Here is a 16,367-nt window from a genome sequence, read left to right as displayed (position 1 = left end):
CTTGACCTGCTCCTACTCACTCTAGAATACCATCATAGCATGCAAGGAATAAGAGGGGATATATGTGGAATAATCACTCTCTTGGTTGGAGGTTGTGTGCTTGCCTTTCAATCGAATAAAATTGAGAAAGTCTATCCCAAATGCTACAGCCTACAGGTATAGGAAGAATTTTGGTAACGAAAAGCTACGATACCACTTAAGCTTATGGGTGGCATGAGTGCACTTAACTTCGATACCAATTGTTCTTTTTTCATGTACAAAAACCTATTCTCTTGTTCAGCTGGACAACCAAATTTATCTCGGCAAAGTGTGTCTCTGTTATTGTTGGCCTTACAATTAATTTACAGTGTAATATTTGATTCAACTATGGTATGATATGTCTTTATTCAAATGAATCAATATTTTGCTGAAATTTAAATTGCAGTTCGCCATTGACGTACTTTACTAAAATAAGGAATTCATACACCAGACATTCCATGTTATGACAAGTTGTAAGGTCTCAAAAGAATATCCTAATACTGCTCTTGTTAAATGGTGTTTCAAGCGCTACATTATTTTAAGATAACAGTACTCTGAAATTACAACTACACCACATAAAACATGTGCATACACTAGTTTTTTGTAAATATCAAACAAAACTATACGATCAACGAACAATTGCATAATTATATCGAGTATCCAACAATAATAACACAAACACCTAAAGCCTGCAGTTTATGCAGATATGCCTTCTACCAGCATAAGGTGTTCTTTGACAAGAATATCACTACACTAAGCACAGAGAATACCTTTAAACTGTTGCACCATCGACTTCTCCAAGCTTAAGTTATCCTACACAAGTACACCATACATCTTAGAGAGAACTTGACTTATTGTATAAATAAGATCTTGAAAAATAGATGTACGCGGTGAACGCGATAGTACTAAGTACAGCAAGAACCCAATAGAAGTAATCCAGATGTGCCCGATTCAAGTTATCTGAAAACCAACTGGTCTGACCATCTTTCCCCGTGATGTTCTCGGTAACAGAGATAAGAAGACTGCTCAAGAAGCTCCCTATGCCAAAAATGCTGAGGTAGAGAGAAAGACCTATACTTTTCAACTCGACTGGTACCTGATCGTAGAAGAACTCCTGCAGACCAACCATGGTGAATACATCGGAAATACCAAATAGTAGATACTGAGGTATTAACCAACAAATGCTCATGGGAACTGTTGCCTTTGGCATGTCAACCAGCCCATGTTCTATAGCAGTTTGGAGACGTTTCTTCTCGACTATAGCTGCAATCACCATTGAAAGTATAGACAAGAAAATCCCAGTTCCAATTCTTTGGAGCATCGTTATGCCTGATGGTTTCCTAGTTATAGCTCTTGCAACGGGAACCAAAATACGGTCATATATAGGAATAAAAACGACAACAGAGAGGCTAATGAAAGATTGTAATGAGGCAGCTGGTACTTCAAAATTTGAACCAAGATATCTGTCCAAAGTTGCACCTTGCTTGGTGAATAAAGTGGACGACTGTGAAAACACAATAGCATACACCAAACAAGTTGTCCATATCGGAATCAACCTAAGAACAGCCTTAGCCTCTTCAACCTCGCTGATACTACAATTTTTCCCATCCTCCTGGGAACCATCGGGTGCAACCAACGCTTTGTTGAGGAACCTGTGTTGAGTAAATAACAATAAAATGAGACGCCTTTAATACATTTGATTAAAACAACATTTTATTATACAACAGCAGCAACATACTTAATGGAATCCCCACAAGTGGGATCTGGGGAGGGTGGTGTGATGGGTACGCAGCCTTACCCCTGCTTTAAGGCAGAGAGGAGAATGGCTTATACAAAAATATTTTATTTAAATGGCTAATACTACCCCACAAATTATAAATCGGTTGTCCTTATATGCATTGGGATTTTACATTCAATAGCAAGCTGAATATTATGCATTTGTTAACTCTTTAAAGCCATTCCAGAAACATTTCTGCTATCCTAACCTATTGCAGAACTGTAATTTTTTGACAAATTATCAGAAGAAGCATAAAAAATCAACTCCTCTTATTCATCCAATTATAAAAAACAAGCAAAATATGCTCACTTGAATTGTTCAGAACCTTCACGAGGCAGAATACCCTGAACTTCTTGTTCCGCTGATATAGCTGAAGCGGTTATTTTCCAATTCCTAGCTGCATTAACAAACACATTACCAATTCTAAGAAATGGGTTCTTTTCATCACTGTTTTGGCAAAACCGATAAGTGAAGCTTCCGAGCAAGAACACAACAAGCGCGAGACCCATGACAATACAGGGAATTCCAAATCCCAGACCCCAGCTAAGGTTATCTTGAATGTAGTTCAATATCCAGAGGGTTACCAATAGCCCACCACACATTCCAAAATACCACCAATTGAAGAATGAGCTTTTAGCTTTACTTTCCTCTGGGTCTTGAGCATCAAATTGGTCCGCTCCAAAAGCTTGTACACAAGGCTTGTGCCCTCCCTGTCCAATAGCTACTAGATACAAAGAAAAGAAGAAGAAAATAATTTGGAACTTGGGAGGAGAACATGTTGCAGTATCTTGGCAGTCAGTATTATTGAAAGGGAGGACAGTTGAAAGCGTCAAGAAGCTAAGTCCCTGCAGTTCAACAAACGAAAAATGTTTTACTAGCTAAATCAATTTTTGCTAAAGCAGAAAGAAGACAGTACTACCGTCAACAATGAGAAGAATACCTGTTCATATGCATCATTACAGATTTCTCATAGGGAAATTTCACCGAAGACAATTTTCTTACTTAAACAAATCACGCAATAGAGCAGCGACTTTGGTTTTTATCATTCTCACTATGACGAAGAGAGGCTGCTTCGTATTAAGAAAGCATACATGGAGCCATACTTTAAGTGCTCATTTGGTTTCAAGTATTACAAGAAAATTCAGCATAAGCAATAAAATATTTGGTTACATTTTTTATATTTGGATAAAATTCAGCATTTACTTATACACTTCATTTGGTTGTCATTTTTGTTGCTAACATAAATAATAATATGCATAAATTATGCATGAATCCATGAATTATTTTACGCGGATTAGGAAGTGGAACAAGAATAGGGGGATCAGTAATACATAAATTAAAGCAACCAAAATGACCAAAATAACCCTCACTTTAAACAATCCTTTTTAAAAAATATAAAGGGAGCACATATTTTAAACTATGTATTGTATAAAATAACCGTATAATAAGAACTGCATTACAATCCGTGCATTACTAATCTTTACATTACAATCCATGCATTATTAATCTCTCTAAACCAAACTGCCCCTTGGAAAAGAACATTGTGGGTCAAGGTGAAGCAACAACCCAACTGTCTATTTCCTCTAACAGAGATGCTGCTTCTAGATAGCAAACTTTATAATATCTGATTCAAATTTCTGAGCTCCTTCTACTAAAAGATACTGAGATCTGAAGCTATTAATAGTCACAGTCAAACTTTTGTCGGCTGTTTCACATTTGTAGTAACTTTTGATAAGGTATTGCAGTAGTACCTTATCAAATAAAAGGTATAACAATGCCCCGTGATAGCATGAAGTCCGCACAGTTTTTTATTCGATAATTCTAGTGTCTGGGCTAGCTGGTGTGCACCTCGACTTTCTGCCGGGTACTGCAACCTCCCATCATCACAGGTACCGGGCACTCTGTAGTGTCCACTAAGGCTTAAGAAGTTGAAAAAAAGACAGCCTAGTGTTTGTGTCTAAGATGGATTAGAACCGGGTCTCCAAGGTTCGTCCGCCTCATTGACCACTAGGCCACTACCTTGGCTGCATGAAGTCCACACTTTTATGCTACTTGTTTTATATGCTATGTACTTCCCCAATTTCTTCATCTTCACAGTAGCTATACTTGCTTTTCATGAAATGTTTGATATCCAACTGAGGACTTTACTCTTTCTAGTAGAGACAATGTCAGGGATGTTACACCTGCAGGATAGTATATGGTTGACTTACTAATTATACAGCATCAATGAAGATGCATGGGAACTAACTTTGCAACGCCAAGCACATAAAAATTTTGCATCTATTGATATATTCCTCAATAATAAACATCAGTAAGCGATGTTTGGCACATCACACAACTTGCTAATAATGTTCTCTAAAGAAGCAGGACAATGTACTAAAGCCAAAGTCTGGTCATCATTAACCCATGAATCAAAACTGCCTAATCGCACTGAAATTGCTACCTAGTACAAATTCATAAGTATTCAGTTAAACCTCAATGGAAATCGACTACAAATCTCCAGAAAAGCCAATAGAACTTAGGCCCTAAAAGCTCAAACTTTCAAGTAACCTTTTTTATCCTGATATTCTAAGAACAAGTTTTAATTTCAACCAAGTCCCAAGAGACATAGGCGTATTCATTACTTTCACATCTGGTGTTGGCAAACCCACTACTTTCGCCTCACCTATGTATGTATCTGTGTGTCTACTTTGTGTGCACTCAATGTCACAATAGAGGAATGGGTCCAGATTCCTACAACCACCGACTTAAAATTGTGATCCGCCTTGGCCAAGAGGGTCAAAGCCTATCAGCAAAGCACTTCCACAACCTATTATAGCATAAGTGGGGAAAACCAAAGTACAAGCATGTCACCTGAACTGAGTACTAACCAGAATGTAGAGCAAAGAGGAGATCATAATGGTCCGATACCGACCAAGATATGAATCAGCAATAAATGCACCCAAAAGTGGAAGAAGCGATGCCGTTCCACTCCAAGCATTTACATTCTCCGCTGCCATGGCAACTGACTGGCCTAGTGGCCCCGTTAGGTAGCTTATTAGGTTTGAACTTATCCCATAATATGCAAATCTCTCTGCAACCTCCACGCCTATAAGACAGGAAGAAAATAATCAAGTTTTAAACCCAACAGCTAAATTCGTGTGGACAGATTTTGAAAATAAGCAACAACTATAATCAAAACAATATAACGCCTCAATCCCCAATAGCTAAGATCAATTATATGCATTCTTAATATTCATCTCGCTCCATTTGAGGATTTTCACTAAGGGGATTCAAAAAATGAAGAAGTAAACAGACGAAGAAGCCAAAAAGGATTCAACATCTACTATATATACATAAAAAAAAAAATTAACCATGTATAAACAGTGTAATTTTTCGCCTGGTTCAGCATCTGCTATATATACATACAAAAATAATTTTAACCATGTATAAATAGCGAAATTTCTCGCCATAGGGGGCTTGGATAAACCCGTCAGCGCTACCTGGCCCTGGATACAAATGCTATAATTGCAGAAAGAATTGAAAATCCATAAAATAGCAGGCAAAAATCAGTAGTTAAAACAACAAGCAGCTAAAATGCATAAAGATTTGAAAAATCAACAGCAGTAGAGGACAACGAATCAAACTTTGAGACAATTCAGCAGCTAAAATTGTAGAAAAAAAATGAATATCATTAGAACAAGTTGAAACAAAAGTCTAATTCTTAAGAAAACACGACTTGCAGTTGCAGAATGATTTAATACTGAAAAAAAACAGTTTTTAAGACACCCCAGAAGCAAAAATTGCAGAAATATTTGAATATACATAACGGTCAAATATCCCATTTTAGAAAGAAAACACAGATGCTAAAATTGCAATCATATACCAAAATTATAGACAATTAAGTACTCCCCGTTTCAATTTGTTCTTCATCTACTTTCCTTCCTAGTCCTTTTCAAAAAAGATTTCACATTTGACATTATCATTAATTACCACCACACCACAAGATTCAAAAATTTGTTTTACATTGTTAAACTCAAGAAGTATTTACCTATGATGAAAGATGCGGATCTCCATCCACCGGATTTGGATCGGGTCACCGGGTTACCCTTATAGTCAACGGAGCCTTCAACGACGTCGCCGAGAAACGGGGTCTCGGCGTCGGAGATGTTGTCGACTCCGTTGGCCATGTAGATTTTAAAACACAAATTGACTTCAAATTGTGTGGTTCCATCACTAATATCATAATAAGGCGTTACGTTTTGTCGTTTTGCTTCTCAATATGATTGATGGCTAATACTAGCAAGTAGTAGTAATATTTTACTTTTACTTTTTTGGCGGTTTTCATCATGGTTGTTGGTTGGAGAGTGACAGGATTAATAAATGGAAGAGTTATTCCATATTGATAAAATATTTTAGTATTAAAATCTAATAGTAGAGGTAATCTGATAATTGTGAAATAATAAAATGACTTTTGTTCAAAAGCAAAAATGTCAAGAGTATTTGTTATATATACAAAGCATATTGTGGATGTCTATTAAGCAATTTTTTTTTAAAATAGATGGGTTTCGAGTATACTAAGTAGATAAGACAGTGTTAGGTTTTTTGTTTTAATGATTGACAAATCAATCTTGGGATCTAATTTTCATGGAGTCATGCATAACACTTTTGATAATGAAGTTGAAACTATTCAGGGATCAAGTTCGTCGGATCGATGTGTTGTGTATCAAGTTAGCATACAGTTGGATATAGTACCGAGTGGCAGTAAGTTGGTGGCAAAGCTTCAGCACTTTTTTGCCCCCACTAATCAAAAGAGTCCTAAGTTTTCTTGTCCCATATATATTCAACATGTTACGACAAGAAAAACTAAGTTCTCATATGCAAAGAACATTCAATCTCTCTTGAAGCAAATCTTTGAAGCAAAGTCTCACTTGCAACAGGGACCTACTCATTCATTATTTTTGTCTGAAGTTTGTTTTGTATTTGAGTCTTTGTTTAGTGATTTGTAAACGCTCATCCTACTTCTCTAGTCCATAGATTGTAGGTTTCTCATTGTTGTTCTATTTGTGTGTGTTGAGCCTGCTAGAGTTAGCTGATATTTGAGGCTAGAGTTAGCCAGTGATTGATTTAGTTAGAGTTAGTTGTTTTAGTGTTAGCAATAAAGCTATTGTTGTGGAGTCTTGTAATAGAGCTATTGCAAGTTGTTGTGGATTAAGATGTTAATCCTTGAACTATGGAGTATGTATTCAAGTTACTTGAAGATAGTGAAGTGATTGGAAATTCTACGCGGTAGGTCGTGGTTTTATTCTCTTAAGTAAGGAGGCTTCCACGTAAATACTGTGTATGCATTATTTCTTTACATTGTACTTCTAGTTTATTCTTACCGAATACGTTAGGTAGGGACCAGGTCCCTAACTTGGTAGACTACTCGTACCAGCTTGCAAGCAGCTTTCTAAAAAGCCTTACAGCAACTTCCTCACACTTGCAAACAACTTGCAACTAGTTCAAGCAAGAAGACTGGAAGTAACTTAAACAGGTTGTTCATAAATCACTTCAGCTATAAAATCTTAAGTAACCCAAGCAAGCAGCTTCAAAGAAGCTTTGTACTTGCTTCCTCTAATGTCTCACAACTACTTTTTCTATAAATATAAAGTCAATTTAATTCATTTGTACGTGAACAATTGAATTTGAAGTTGGATAATATATAATCTCTATCTACGTACTTTAATTTAACAAAGCTCATTTACTATATAGTCTCTTTTTCATATAACAATATTTTACATTTAGAGACAAATATTTTAGGATAACAAATATTATAAATGACTTGCAAGAACAAAATCAAAAGTTCAGAAACAATCTTTTCCAAAGGAATGTATCATCGAATAATCTTTTAATATGGCAACATGTGTGTTGGAAAAATTTGTATAAAGCATTTAGAATACACAAGGTAAAAAGAATCTACATAAGTAGTCTTTAAAGTTATCCATGTAATATATAGAGAGAGCTTCATGAAATTTGATTGTCAATGTATCCAAAGATACAATGCTGCTTCTACTCCATGAAAATTTATAGCTTCATCTAATGTTTATTCACAGTTTGCGATCAGTATTGCCGTGAACATACTCTCAAGAGATGAGTAGAACTCAACATGCATGGTGAACTCTATAAAGAGTAACCTCTCTTGGGCAGTGTCATGCGCTTAATCACATTTGATATTCCTGAAAATCCTCCTCACGAACAAATTAGAGCCGAGATATCCAACAGCACCTGGAGTTTCCAGAACAGCAAGCAAGAAACAATTGATCGGGTTAATGAAAGGGAAAAGAGTTCAAGGATAGAAACAGAAGTGGATTTTCCACAATTAATGCAAATTAAATTAAGAGAGCTTACCGCATAGGATACCGACACCAAGGCAGAACATAAGAGTGTAGCCAAAGTAAAAACTGGTCTGGAAGAGACCAGACATTCTAGTCTTTGCATGATAGTAATATATAGCATATAGGTAGACATATAGAGCAGTGGAGGCAGCCGAGAAGAATGAAGTCCATTGCCAATGATAGTTCTCCGCGTTCAGCAAGAAGTATGTTCCCAAGATTGTCACACAAACAGTGACAATGATCAGAACAATGAAGACAAGGAGCATGAATCCATACACATAGTAGTGCACCTGTCAAGAATATTGTCAAGATGGTTACTAGAATTACGAATTGAAGACATTTTTCAGCCAAATTATATATACACTGCAGAAATATAAGTAGATGAACTCTTCTGAATCTCCAGCAATGTAGAGAAAATACTATCTAAATCTATGCACAACTGACAAGAAAGTAGTAAATGTCAGTGACATGTAAGACATTCCTACATACAATGTTTTGAGTTAATTGCAAGACAATATCTGGCTTCCAACCTCACAGAACAAACGACTACAAGAGTTGAGATATCCTGTAGACATACATGATATATTCTTTTTGAGAAAAATCTGTCTCATGGAAAGTAAATCAGCATCTTAGAAGACCAAACAAGTTATTTCATGAGAGTGCCTAGCAAACGTACAAGCATGGATATAATGCATTGCACATTATTAGGATTCTAGGACATTAAACAACCTAGATTTCTTTTCACTGCTTGATCAATAAAATATCTGTCCTTTACATGCACTAAATGTGCCCGTGCTCTCACTAAAACTGATATTTTCAAGCCAATATCTTTGCCTTTTCAGTTTTTCCACCGGAAAAGAGGCCAAGTTAGAAACAAGAAACTTTTCAAGTATGGACCCCAAATTACTAAAGACGGAGAAATTAGAAGAAGGTGGAGGATAAAACATCTATTACTAAAGAATAAAACTAAATGATTACTCATAATGCATCTATTTGCACTTGTTCATGCTTCTTGCTAAAATGAGTCTAAAATATATCTAAAAGGATGACAGGAACAAAGAGCGCATAAGAAGTCTAAAAAAATGTTTTTCTAGATGCCAAAGAGAATAATTACCATGTAGTTCCACAAGGAAGCGAAGACGAAATACATCTCAATAAAAATGCTTGCAAAGGGAAGAAGACCCCCCACCAGAGAAATAACAGATGGTCTAAGGTACCATTTCTTCTCAGGGATAGGACGAGGAATATTTTTAACACGGCATGGATTATCTGGCGTACCACTCCAGTTTCTTCCGACAACAGTACCAAGGAAGGACAGGGGCAGCGAGATAAAAGCCCAGATAACAAAGACAACTACAATTGTGCCGAGGGGAATAACAGCTATTGATTCGTAAAATATAGCAATGGAGTTTAGAACGAATCCTGTCCCAAAGCACAAAAAGGGGAAAAATGATGCTGTAAGAACCATTGACTTTATCCAGTTTTCACCTGAAAAGACTCAAAGAAAAAGAAACCATCAATTGATAAATGATCCATCTGCTACACAGGCAAATTTGATTATGATAACCTACTGCTACACAAAGGAAACAACTAATGAGACATCAGGGTGAGGAGCACATACCAGCGTTACGAGAGTACAACCCACCACTCACATATCCCGAGATGAATGATGTAAGAGCATAACATACAATAGAGGTTGTAATAATTGCTCCTCTCCTAAACCATGTTGTTGTTAGTATTCAAATAGAAAATGATCAACATAATTAATTACAATGAACACATAGTGGGGCTGATGCAGATAAGGGGATGAAGATCATTTGATTGTTTCCTTGTTGGGTCCAGAAATAGAGTCTTTATTCTCTAGAAACACAATTTTCACACAGGTGGCAAACAGACCTCGTGTACATCCTCCAAAGGTAGGCAGATATAATGACAAGGAGAACAAGTATTGCAAGCTGAGCACCAGTCCCAACAACTGCTGAAAGCAGAGCCAGATTTTGTGGAGGTCGGAAGACGTCACCATGGACAAGTTTCCAACCAGACTCTTCAATTACATCCTTTTCCTATAAAAGAAGTCAACCAACAAAACACCCCAAATTAGTAATTTTCCAATAAGGATATGCTATTGGACATAAGTTCAAGCAAATACTTGATTAATTGGAAGAAAAACTTTTACCAGAGTCTCCATATCGTCATTTTCACGAGCATATTTTGCATAATCATTGTGAAGAGTGCGCATCAAAATCATAGACACTAATCCAGTGAGGAAAATTACCATCATGATAGAATTTAATATAGAGAACCAATGAATCTGCAAAAGGAGTAAGACGTTATAGGTGCTGGGAACATGAAGAACTTTATGGAGTTGACGGGGACTAACTGCTTAAATTTTTAGTCTCCTTTCTCATTAATATTTTGCTTCAATGGGAACCAGAAGGATAACCAAGTTTTAAAAATACATTTTGCGCTGTAAATGGAAATTGGTGCGTGGCATTTATACGTAGAAACACTTTTTGGGGCCAAAAGTATCTCTTTTAACAACTACTACTGCTGCGTAAGTCCTAACATGTTTAGACTAGAAGGGAACATAGTTTCTCTACTAGACACAATTTCAGTTCAGAAACAGCTACTTCTTGTGGTCTAGATCCCCATTAATCCACAAGTTGACAAAGCATAAAACTGCAGTAACTGCTTTCTTTGGGGGGGGGTTTGAGAGACAGTTATTTGATTGCTAATTCATGAAAAAGCCGCAAGTGCGTGATACGGATTATCCACGGTACCAGATGCTAGCATATCATCAATAAACAGTGTCAACGAATTCTAAATGTTGATAAAGCATAAGAATATTCCCGCTAAAAGCTTCCGCTTAAGTACGAAATAGGATAGTAGATTGATGCGTACCTCGTTCTCAAAAAAGTAGTAATTCAGGTAAATATCGAAACGTTGTGCATAACTAACTTCTGTTGGGGACCATTTAACAGAATACGTCATGTTCAAGGTCCTTCCTTCCTCCAATGGCTTAGGGATCTCTTGCGACAGGTTGAGATGAATGATCTAATGATTGAGAGTATAGTTAGATATTAACACTAAGTTGTAGATCATTGACATGCCACAAGGCATTAAGATTTAAAAACAAAATGGCTACCTGATCTCTATTGTAAGTAATATGAAGCATCTTGTGTGTATAGACTACATGCTTGTTGGTATCTCCATATCCGTAACCATACACCCCGCCTACGAAACCTGAATTTCTCTTATACCAAGTGAGTTTTTATTTATGTTATAACTGTACATGGTAATTAGAAACATTTAGAGACAAACTAGTTAAGAACATACCCCACATTGGCAAATCATCTGAAGGCAGGCCGACAGGAAGTCACAAAGTCATAACCCAAAAAGGATATTACAAAGAGAGAAAAGTGTGAAATTAGTACACTTTAAATAGCAGATACATGCGTAACTGTCGCAAGAATTGACAGTATCATCGAGATGTCATGAAGCACTGTACCTATAAAAAACTCAAACCAATACATGTTGTCAATTGCATACTTAAACTGTGCTATTTTTGATGCATCCAATTTAAGTTCACAAATTGATCTTCTCTCCACATCTCCTGTTAAAAGAAAATGGATAATAATTAAAAAAAAAAAAGTGATTCGAAGCATAAAAACTCCATTGTAAAAAGTTGAAGAACAGACTCTTAAACTTTATGTCAATTCGGCTATCAATAAGATCATTTCCTCCAAGAACCTCGCCAAGGCCACCCCGCTTGTGATCACCATCAGCCGGACGACAATATGGAAGGCTATAATAACTGTAGGTCTCCTGTGGATTATCATATGGTCCAGCTTTGTTTACCCATAGAGTGACAGTATCATTTTCTTGATACTGCAGTAGACAGCAGAAAGTTGTGCACCGATTAGATAATTCATAAATAAGATTCTTGCAAGTTCTAAAAACACAATTAATATTGGTGTTTAGACAGACTTAAGAATGACTCATTAGGTTCTAGAAATTACACCAAGATTGATCAAGGTGAGTGTAGGAAGTGGTGAAACAAGGTATATGGGCCGGAAGACAAGAGACTAAGAAGGCGTTTGGCCATAGATTCCAAATATTTTTCACTTACGTTTTACAATGCATAAAAAGGGCAGCCCGGTGCACTAAAGCTTCCACTATGCGCAGGGTCCGGGAAAGGGCCCCAGCACAAGGGTGTATTGTACGCAGCCTTAGCTTGCATTTCTGGCCAGAGGCTGTTTCCAAGGCTTGAACCCATGACCTCCTGGTCACATAGCAGCAACTTTACCGGTTACTCCAAGGCTACCCTTCACGTTTTTCAATGCATATTTGGAATAATGTTTATGCTTGAATGTCAATTTCAAAAGTGAAAACTGAGTTTGAAAACAAGTTATAAGCTATTTTCCACATTTGAAATACAACTTCAAGTTGAGTTGGAGTTCGGCCACTAACATCATTCGAATAACGAACAAGAACTGTTACTAATATTTAGGTAGTACGGATGAATGTGAGCCCGAACATTCCAATACAGGGGAAAAATTAATGTACTTTTAGGGGTGGTTTGGTACTCGAGATGAGGTGGGATATCCCATCCAACTTGAGATTATTTTTATCCAGGGATTATAAGAGATTATAATCCCAAGATAATTTAGTCCGTATACCAAAAGGCCCCTTAACATAGATTCAGGATCAACTAAGATAGAAACAAAGCATTAGCTCGAACACTTATTTGGTGTTACGGTAATAGCTGAACACCAAAAAAGAAAAAAAGATACTTTATGATGCTTCAATCACAATCAAGTTAAGAGTTGACTATGTTAATCCATTTAGATACATTTCATTCAATTAATCACTTTGTCCCCATTTACATGGCATACTTTCCTTTTTCAACCAATCTAAAAAGAAGGACACATTTCTATATTCAGTAACAATTCAACTTTCAAATATCTATCGCACCCTAAGTGTAACACCCCGTATTCAAGTACATATATTGGCGTATTCAAGTACGTGTATTGGTCTTATTTATATGGAATTAATTTTATTTTATTTTATTTATACCGGAATTTGTCCGTCGATGGTTCCATACGAAGGTTATTGAATAAGCTTTCCAACGATATAAAGATTTCCAAAAACGGATAGGTTTCGGATATAATCGACCACGTTCGAAACTATAAAACGGTGGCCGGGATATTGGGAATAGTAAATGTGCAGGAAAATTTCCTGCACACAAACTACTGAGGCCAGCCATTTTTTTGGGTCAACTTTGAACGATCATAACTCCCTTAATATAATGAACTGGGAGAGCTGCCACCTAGGAAAAGAAAGATCTTTGAGTCTTCTTTCCAATGCAATTGGTTTCATCCAAATCCGACATCTGAGTAATGAGTTATACTCGTTTTACTTCAGCCTCTCAAAAAAGATTTTTAGGGACAACTTCAAACGATCATAACTCCTTGTAAAGTACGAACTGGGTGGCCTACTTTATATTAAATGAAATCCCTTTGAATTATCTTTCCAACGATACCAATTTCACCCAAATCCGATATCGGAGCAAAGAGTTATGGTCGATTTACTTTAGCCTATCAAAACAGTCCACCATGGACAGATTCGGATTTACTTAAATTTTAAGGGCAATATGGTCATTTTCCATCACCTCATGGACGAAAATTGGTCATTATATACATATACTTAGCCTCATATCCATCATTTATCATCCAAATTATTGAAGAATAAGAAACCCTAGCCTAAGTTCAACTCCAATTATCTTGTGATTCAACCGTAGAAAATCCAAATTGATTCCGTAGTTGTGTTCACCGCCTCGAGGGCTTCGAGAAGCGCCCCTTATTTGTGCCAATAGGACTTCGAAATCAAAAGGGCCATTTTATGGTAAGGATGTAAATTATGTTGGTGTTATTTATATGAATATGTATATATATATATGCATGTGAGCATAAGAATTATGTTATTTGATTGTTGTTGAAAGATGATTGGAAATGATGTTGGATTATTCTTGTGCATAGTTGGATTATGTTGAATTGTGAAGGGTTTTGGTGTGATGATGTGGTATTGAAATGATGATTATATATATATATACACATAAACCGATTGTTCAAGTTGGTTTTTGGAATGCTTTGCAAATATTGGTTATATGGAATTATGGAAGAGAATTGTGGTGTTGGGTTGCTAATACTAGATGTCAAACATTTCATTGTAGATAAGTGATTTGTAAAGGCGGGAAGTTGTGTTGAATTGGTATCCGAATCTACAACGAGGTATGTAAAGCATACTCTAACGATGTTCTTTGGCATGAAAACACCAATGTTCCATCAAGTAAGATTCCGAGGTTGTCCAAAAACATGTATTGTTCTACATTACCAACGAAGTTGTTTCCATTCTATAAAGTGTCAAAATGTTTCATTGATATACTGAAAGGCTCCTATTTCATTGTTGTGATATTGATGATTCCGAAACACATTGTTGATGTACCAATGAGTCTTTATTACATCGTTATTGTATAGAAAGTCTATTACTTGGTTCCTATTGATGTATCATTATTCCAAAGGTACTATATTGGCATGAACACTAATGTAATAATCTCAAAAGCTTTTGAACTAAGTTATTGGAAAGATCTCTTATGTGTGTTACTTGATATACGTGTGGGTGGTAGCTCAGGGGCTTAAGCCTAGCATGGGTCGATCCCGATATTTGATATGATTACAGTTGATATGTACTGGGGGCAGCCTAATGGTCACAATACGGTACAGTATTGATTATTGTTAGGTGGTTGGAGGTTCGGGAGGAGGAGGTAATGGCGAATGATAATTGTAAAGAATGAAATGAACGAATGTATACCGTTCCACAAATGTGTTTGAATTCAAGAACCCAATTCAGATTAATGATAAGATAATGTACATGATCCTAAAAGTGTTTATGAAGTGTGGTTCACTTCTATTATGATTTATTCACTTGCGTCTGATTTTCTTGATCCCCATACCACATATGATTATTTACAGCTTTACATACTCAGTACATATTTCGTACTGACGTCCCTCACGGGGGACCTGCATTTCATGCTGCAGGTACAGGTGCTTCAGCTCATTCACAACATAAATAGGAGCCAGGTCATACAGCTATTGTTGGTGAGCTCCAGTTTGCTTCGGAGCTTTCCGAGTCGGTCTCTTATGTTTTGTTATTGTACAGGAGTCATGTGTGGGCGGGGGTTTGTCCCGACTCTAGTTATGTCATGTATATCCTAGAGGCTTTGTAGACATAAGGAAGGGTAAAGTCATGGAAGTTTATATAGTGATGTTATATTTGTATATGTGGTGGCCCCGACAGCCAAGTATTATATATATTTATATTTGTGCGTGTTGTGCTGATACAGGTAATTAGACCCTTCTATATGCAACGAAGTGCTGTCCAAATTTTTGGTGACATGTAAGTGAAAGTACAGGTATTTGAATGGGTTCTCCCGGATCTTCTCGGCTTCGGGTGCCAGTCCGGCCCGATGGGATTTTGGGGCGTGACACTAAGTGAGATATTATTGGTACACACACTTTCCCTTTTTATCTATCCAAGAAGAATGACACTTTTTATTAGTTTAATAAGTAACAATTTAATTCTAAAATATCTATTTCACCATTAATAAGATATTTATAGCTACACAAATATCATTAAACTTCATGTCAAAGTGGAACAACATCACATGAATTAGTATTGAGCAAGTAGTCCATAAACTTAGTTTTAGAAGAGAACCCAGAAAGTAAAATCCATTAAACACGATTTAAAGATTGTACATACCTTGGCAAGAGTTGGGCAAGCTAAGAGAAAAGAAGAGATAATGAAAACAGGGAGTAACTGGAAGGCGGAAAGCATTGCTCTGAGCTTTAACAGTGTCTGGAAAACAGCAGTTGACAAGAATGATAAACCATGTAGTATGTAATATACACCTTAATTGTTCAGAGGAATGAGTCTAGTCTTTGTTAGCTTTGAGAAAGTGAGAGAAACTGACATTCTTTCCGCCCTCTATGGATTGGAGGAAATTATTGTCAACTTTGACTTTTCAGTATTCGCTGATAATTAAATTTTGAATTAAACGACTCCAACTTTGTGACTCAGAAAATATTACGAGTCGTCTATCTATTCTTAATAACTTTTTAAATTTGAGATGTATGATGTAATACTTATTCAACTTATAA

General features: G+C 36.5%; 2 protein-coding genes across 2 annotated transcripts; both read right to left on the bottom strand.

Annotated features, from left to right (window-relative positions):
• Positions 1–641: 641 nt before the first annotated feature.
• On the bottom strand, positions 642–6,249 carry LOC107855851 (protein NRT1/ PTR FAMILY 5.10). The gene is made up of 4 exons (XM_016700859.2): positions 5,826–6,249; positions 4,666–4,883; positions 2,105–2,640; positions 642–1,670 (listed from the first exon to the last, which is right to left on the bottom strand). Exons 1-4 carry the CDS (start codon positions 5,962–5,964, stop codon positions 854–856), a joined length of 1,710 nt encoding a protein of 569 aa, XP_016556345.1. The 5' UTR covers positions 5,965–6,249; the 3' UTR covers positions 642–853.
• Positions 6,250–7,619: 1,370 nt separating this feature from the next.
• LOC107855889 (transmembrane 9 superfamily member 1) lies at positions 7,620–16,249 on the bottom strand. Its single transcript, XM_016700899.2, has 12 exons — positions 15,970–16,249; positions 11,850–12,039; positions 11,660–11,764; positions 11,488–11,505; positions 11,297–11,394; positions 11,053–11,205; positions 10,328–10,462; positions 10,048–10,214; positions 9,773–9,867; positions 9,266–9,639; positions 8,165–8,441; positions 7,620–8,041 (listed from the first exon to the last, which is right to left on the bottom strand). Exons 1-12 carry the CDS (start codon positions 16,042–16,044, stop codon positions 7,974–7,976), a joined length of 1,755 nt encoding a protein of 584 aa, XP_016556385.1. The 5' UTR covers positions 16,045–16,249; the 3' UTR covers positions 7,620–7,973.
• Positions 16,250–16,367: the final 118 nt, after the last annotated feature.

Source organism: Capsicum annuum, chromosome 6, assembly GCF_002878395.1.
Source record: "Capsicum annuum cultivar UCD-10X-F1 chromosome 6, UCD10Xv1.1, whole genome shotgun sequence".
Taxonomy (NCBI): domain Eukaryota; kingdom Viridiplantae; phylum Streptophyta; class Magnoliopsida; order Solanales; family Solanaceae; genus Capsicum; species Capsicum annuum.
This window is presented reverse-complemented; position numbering and strand designations above follow the sequence as displayed.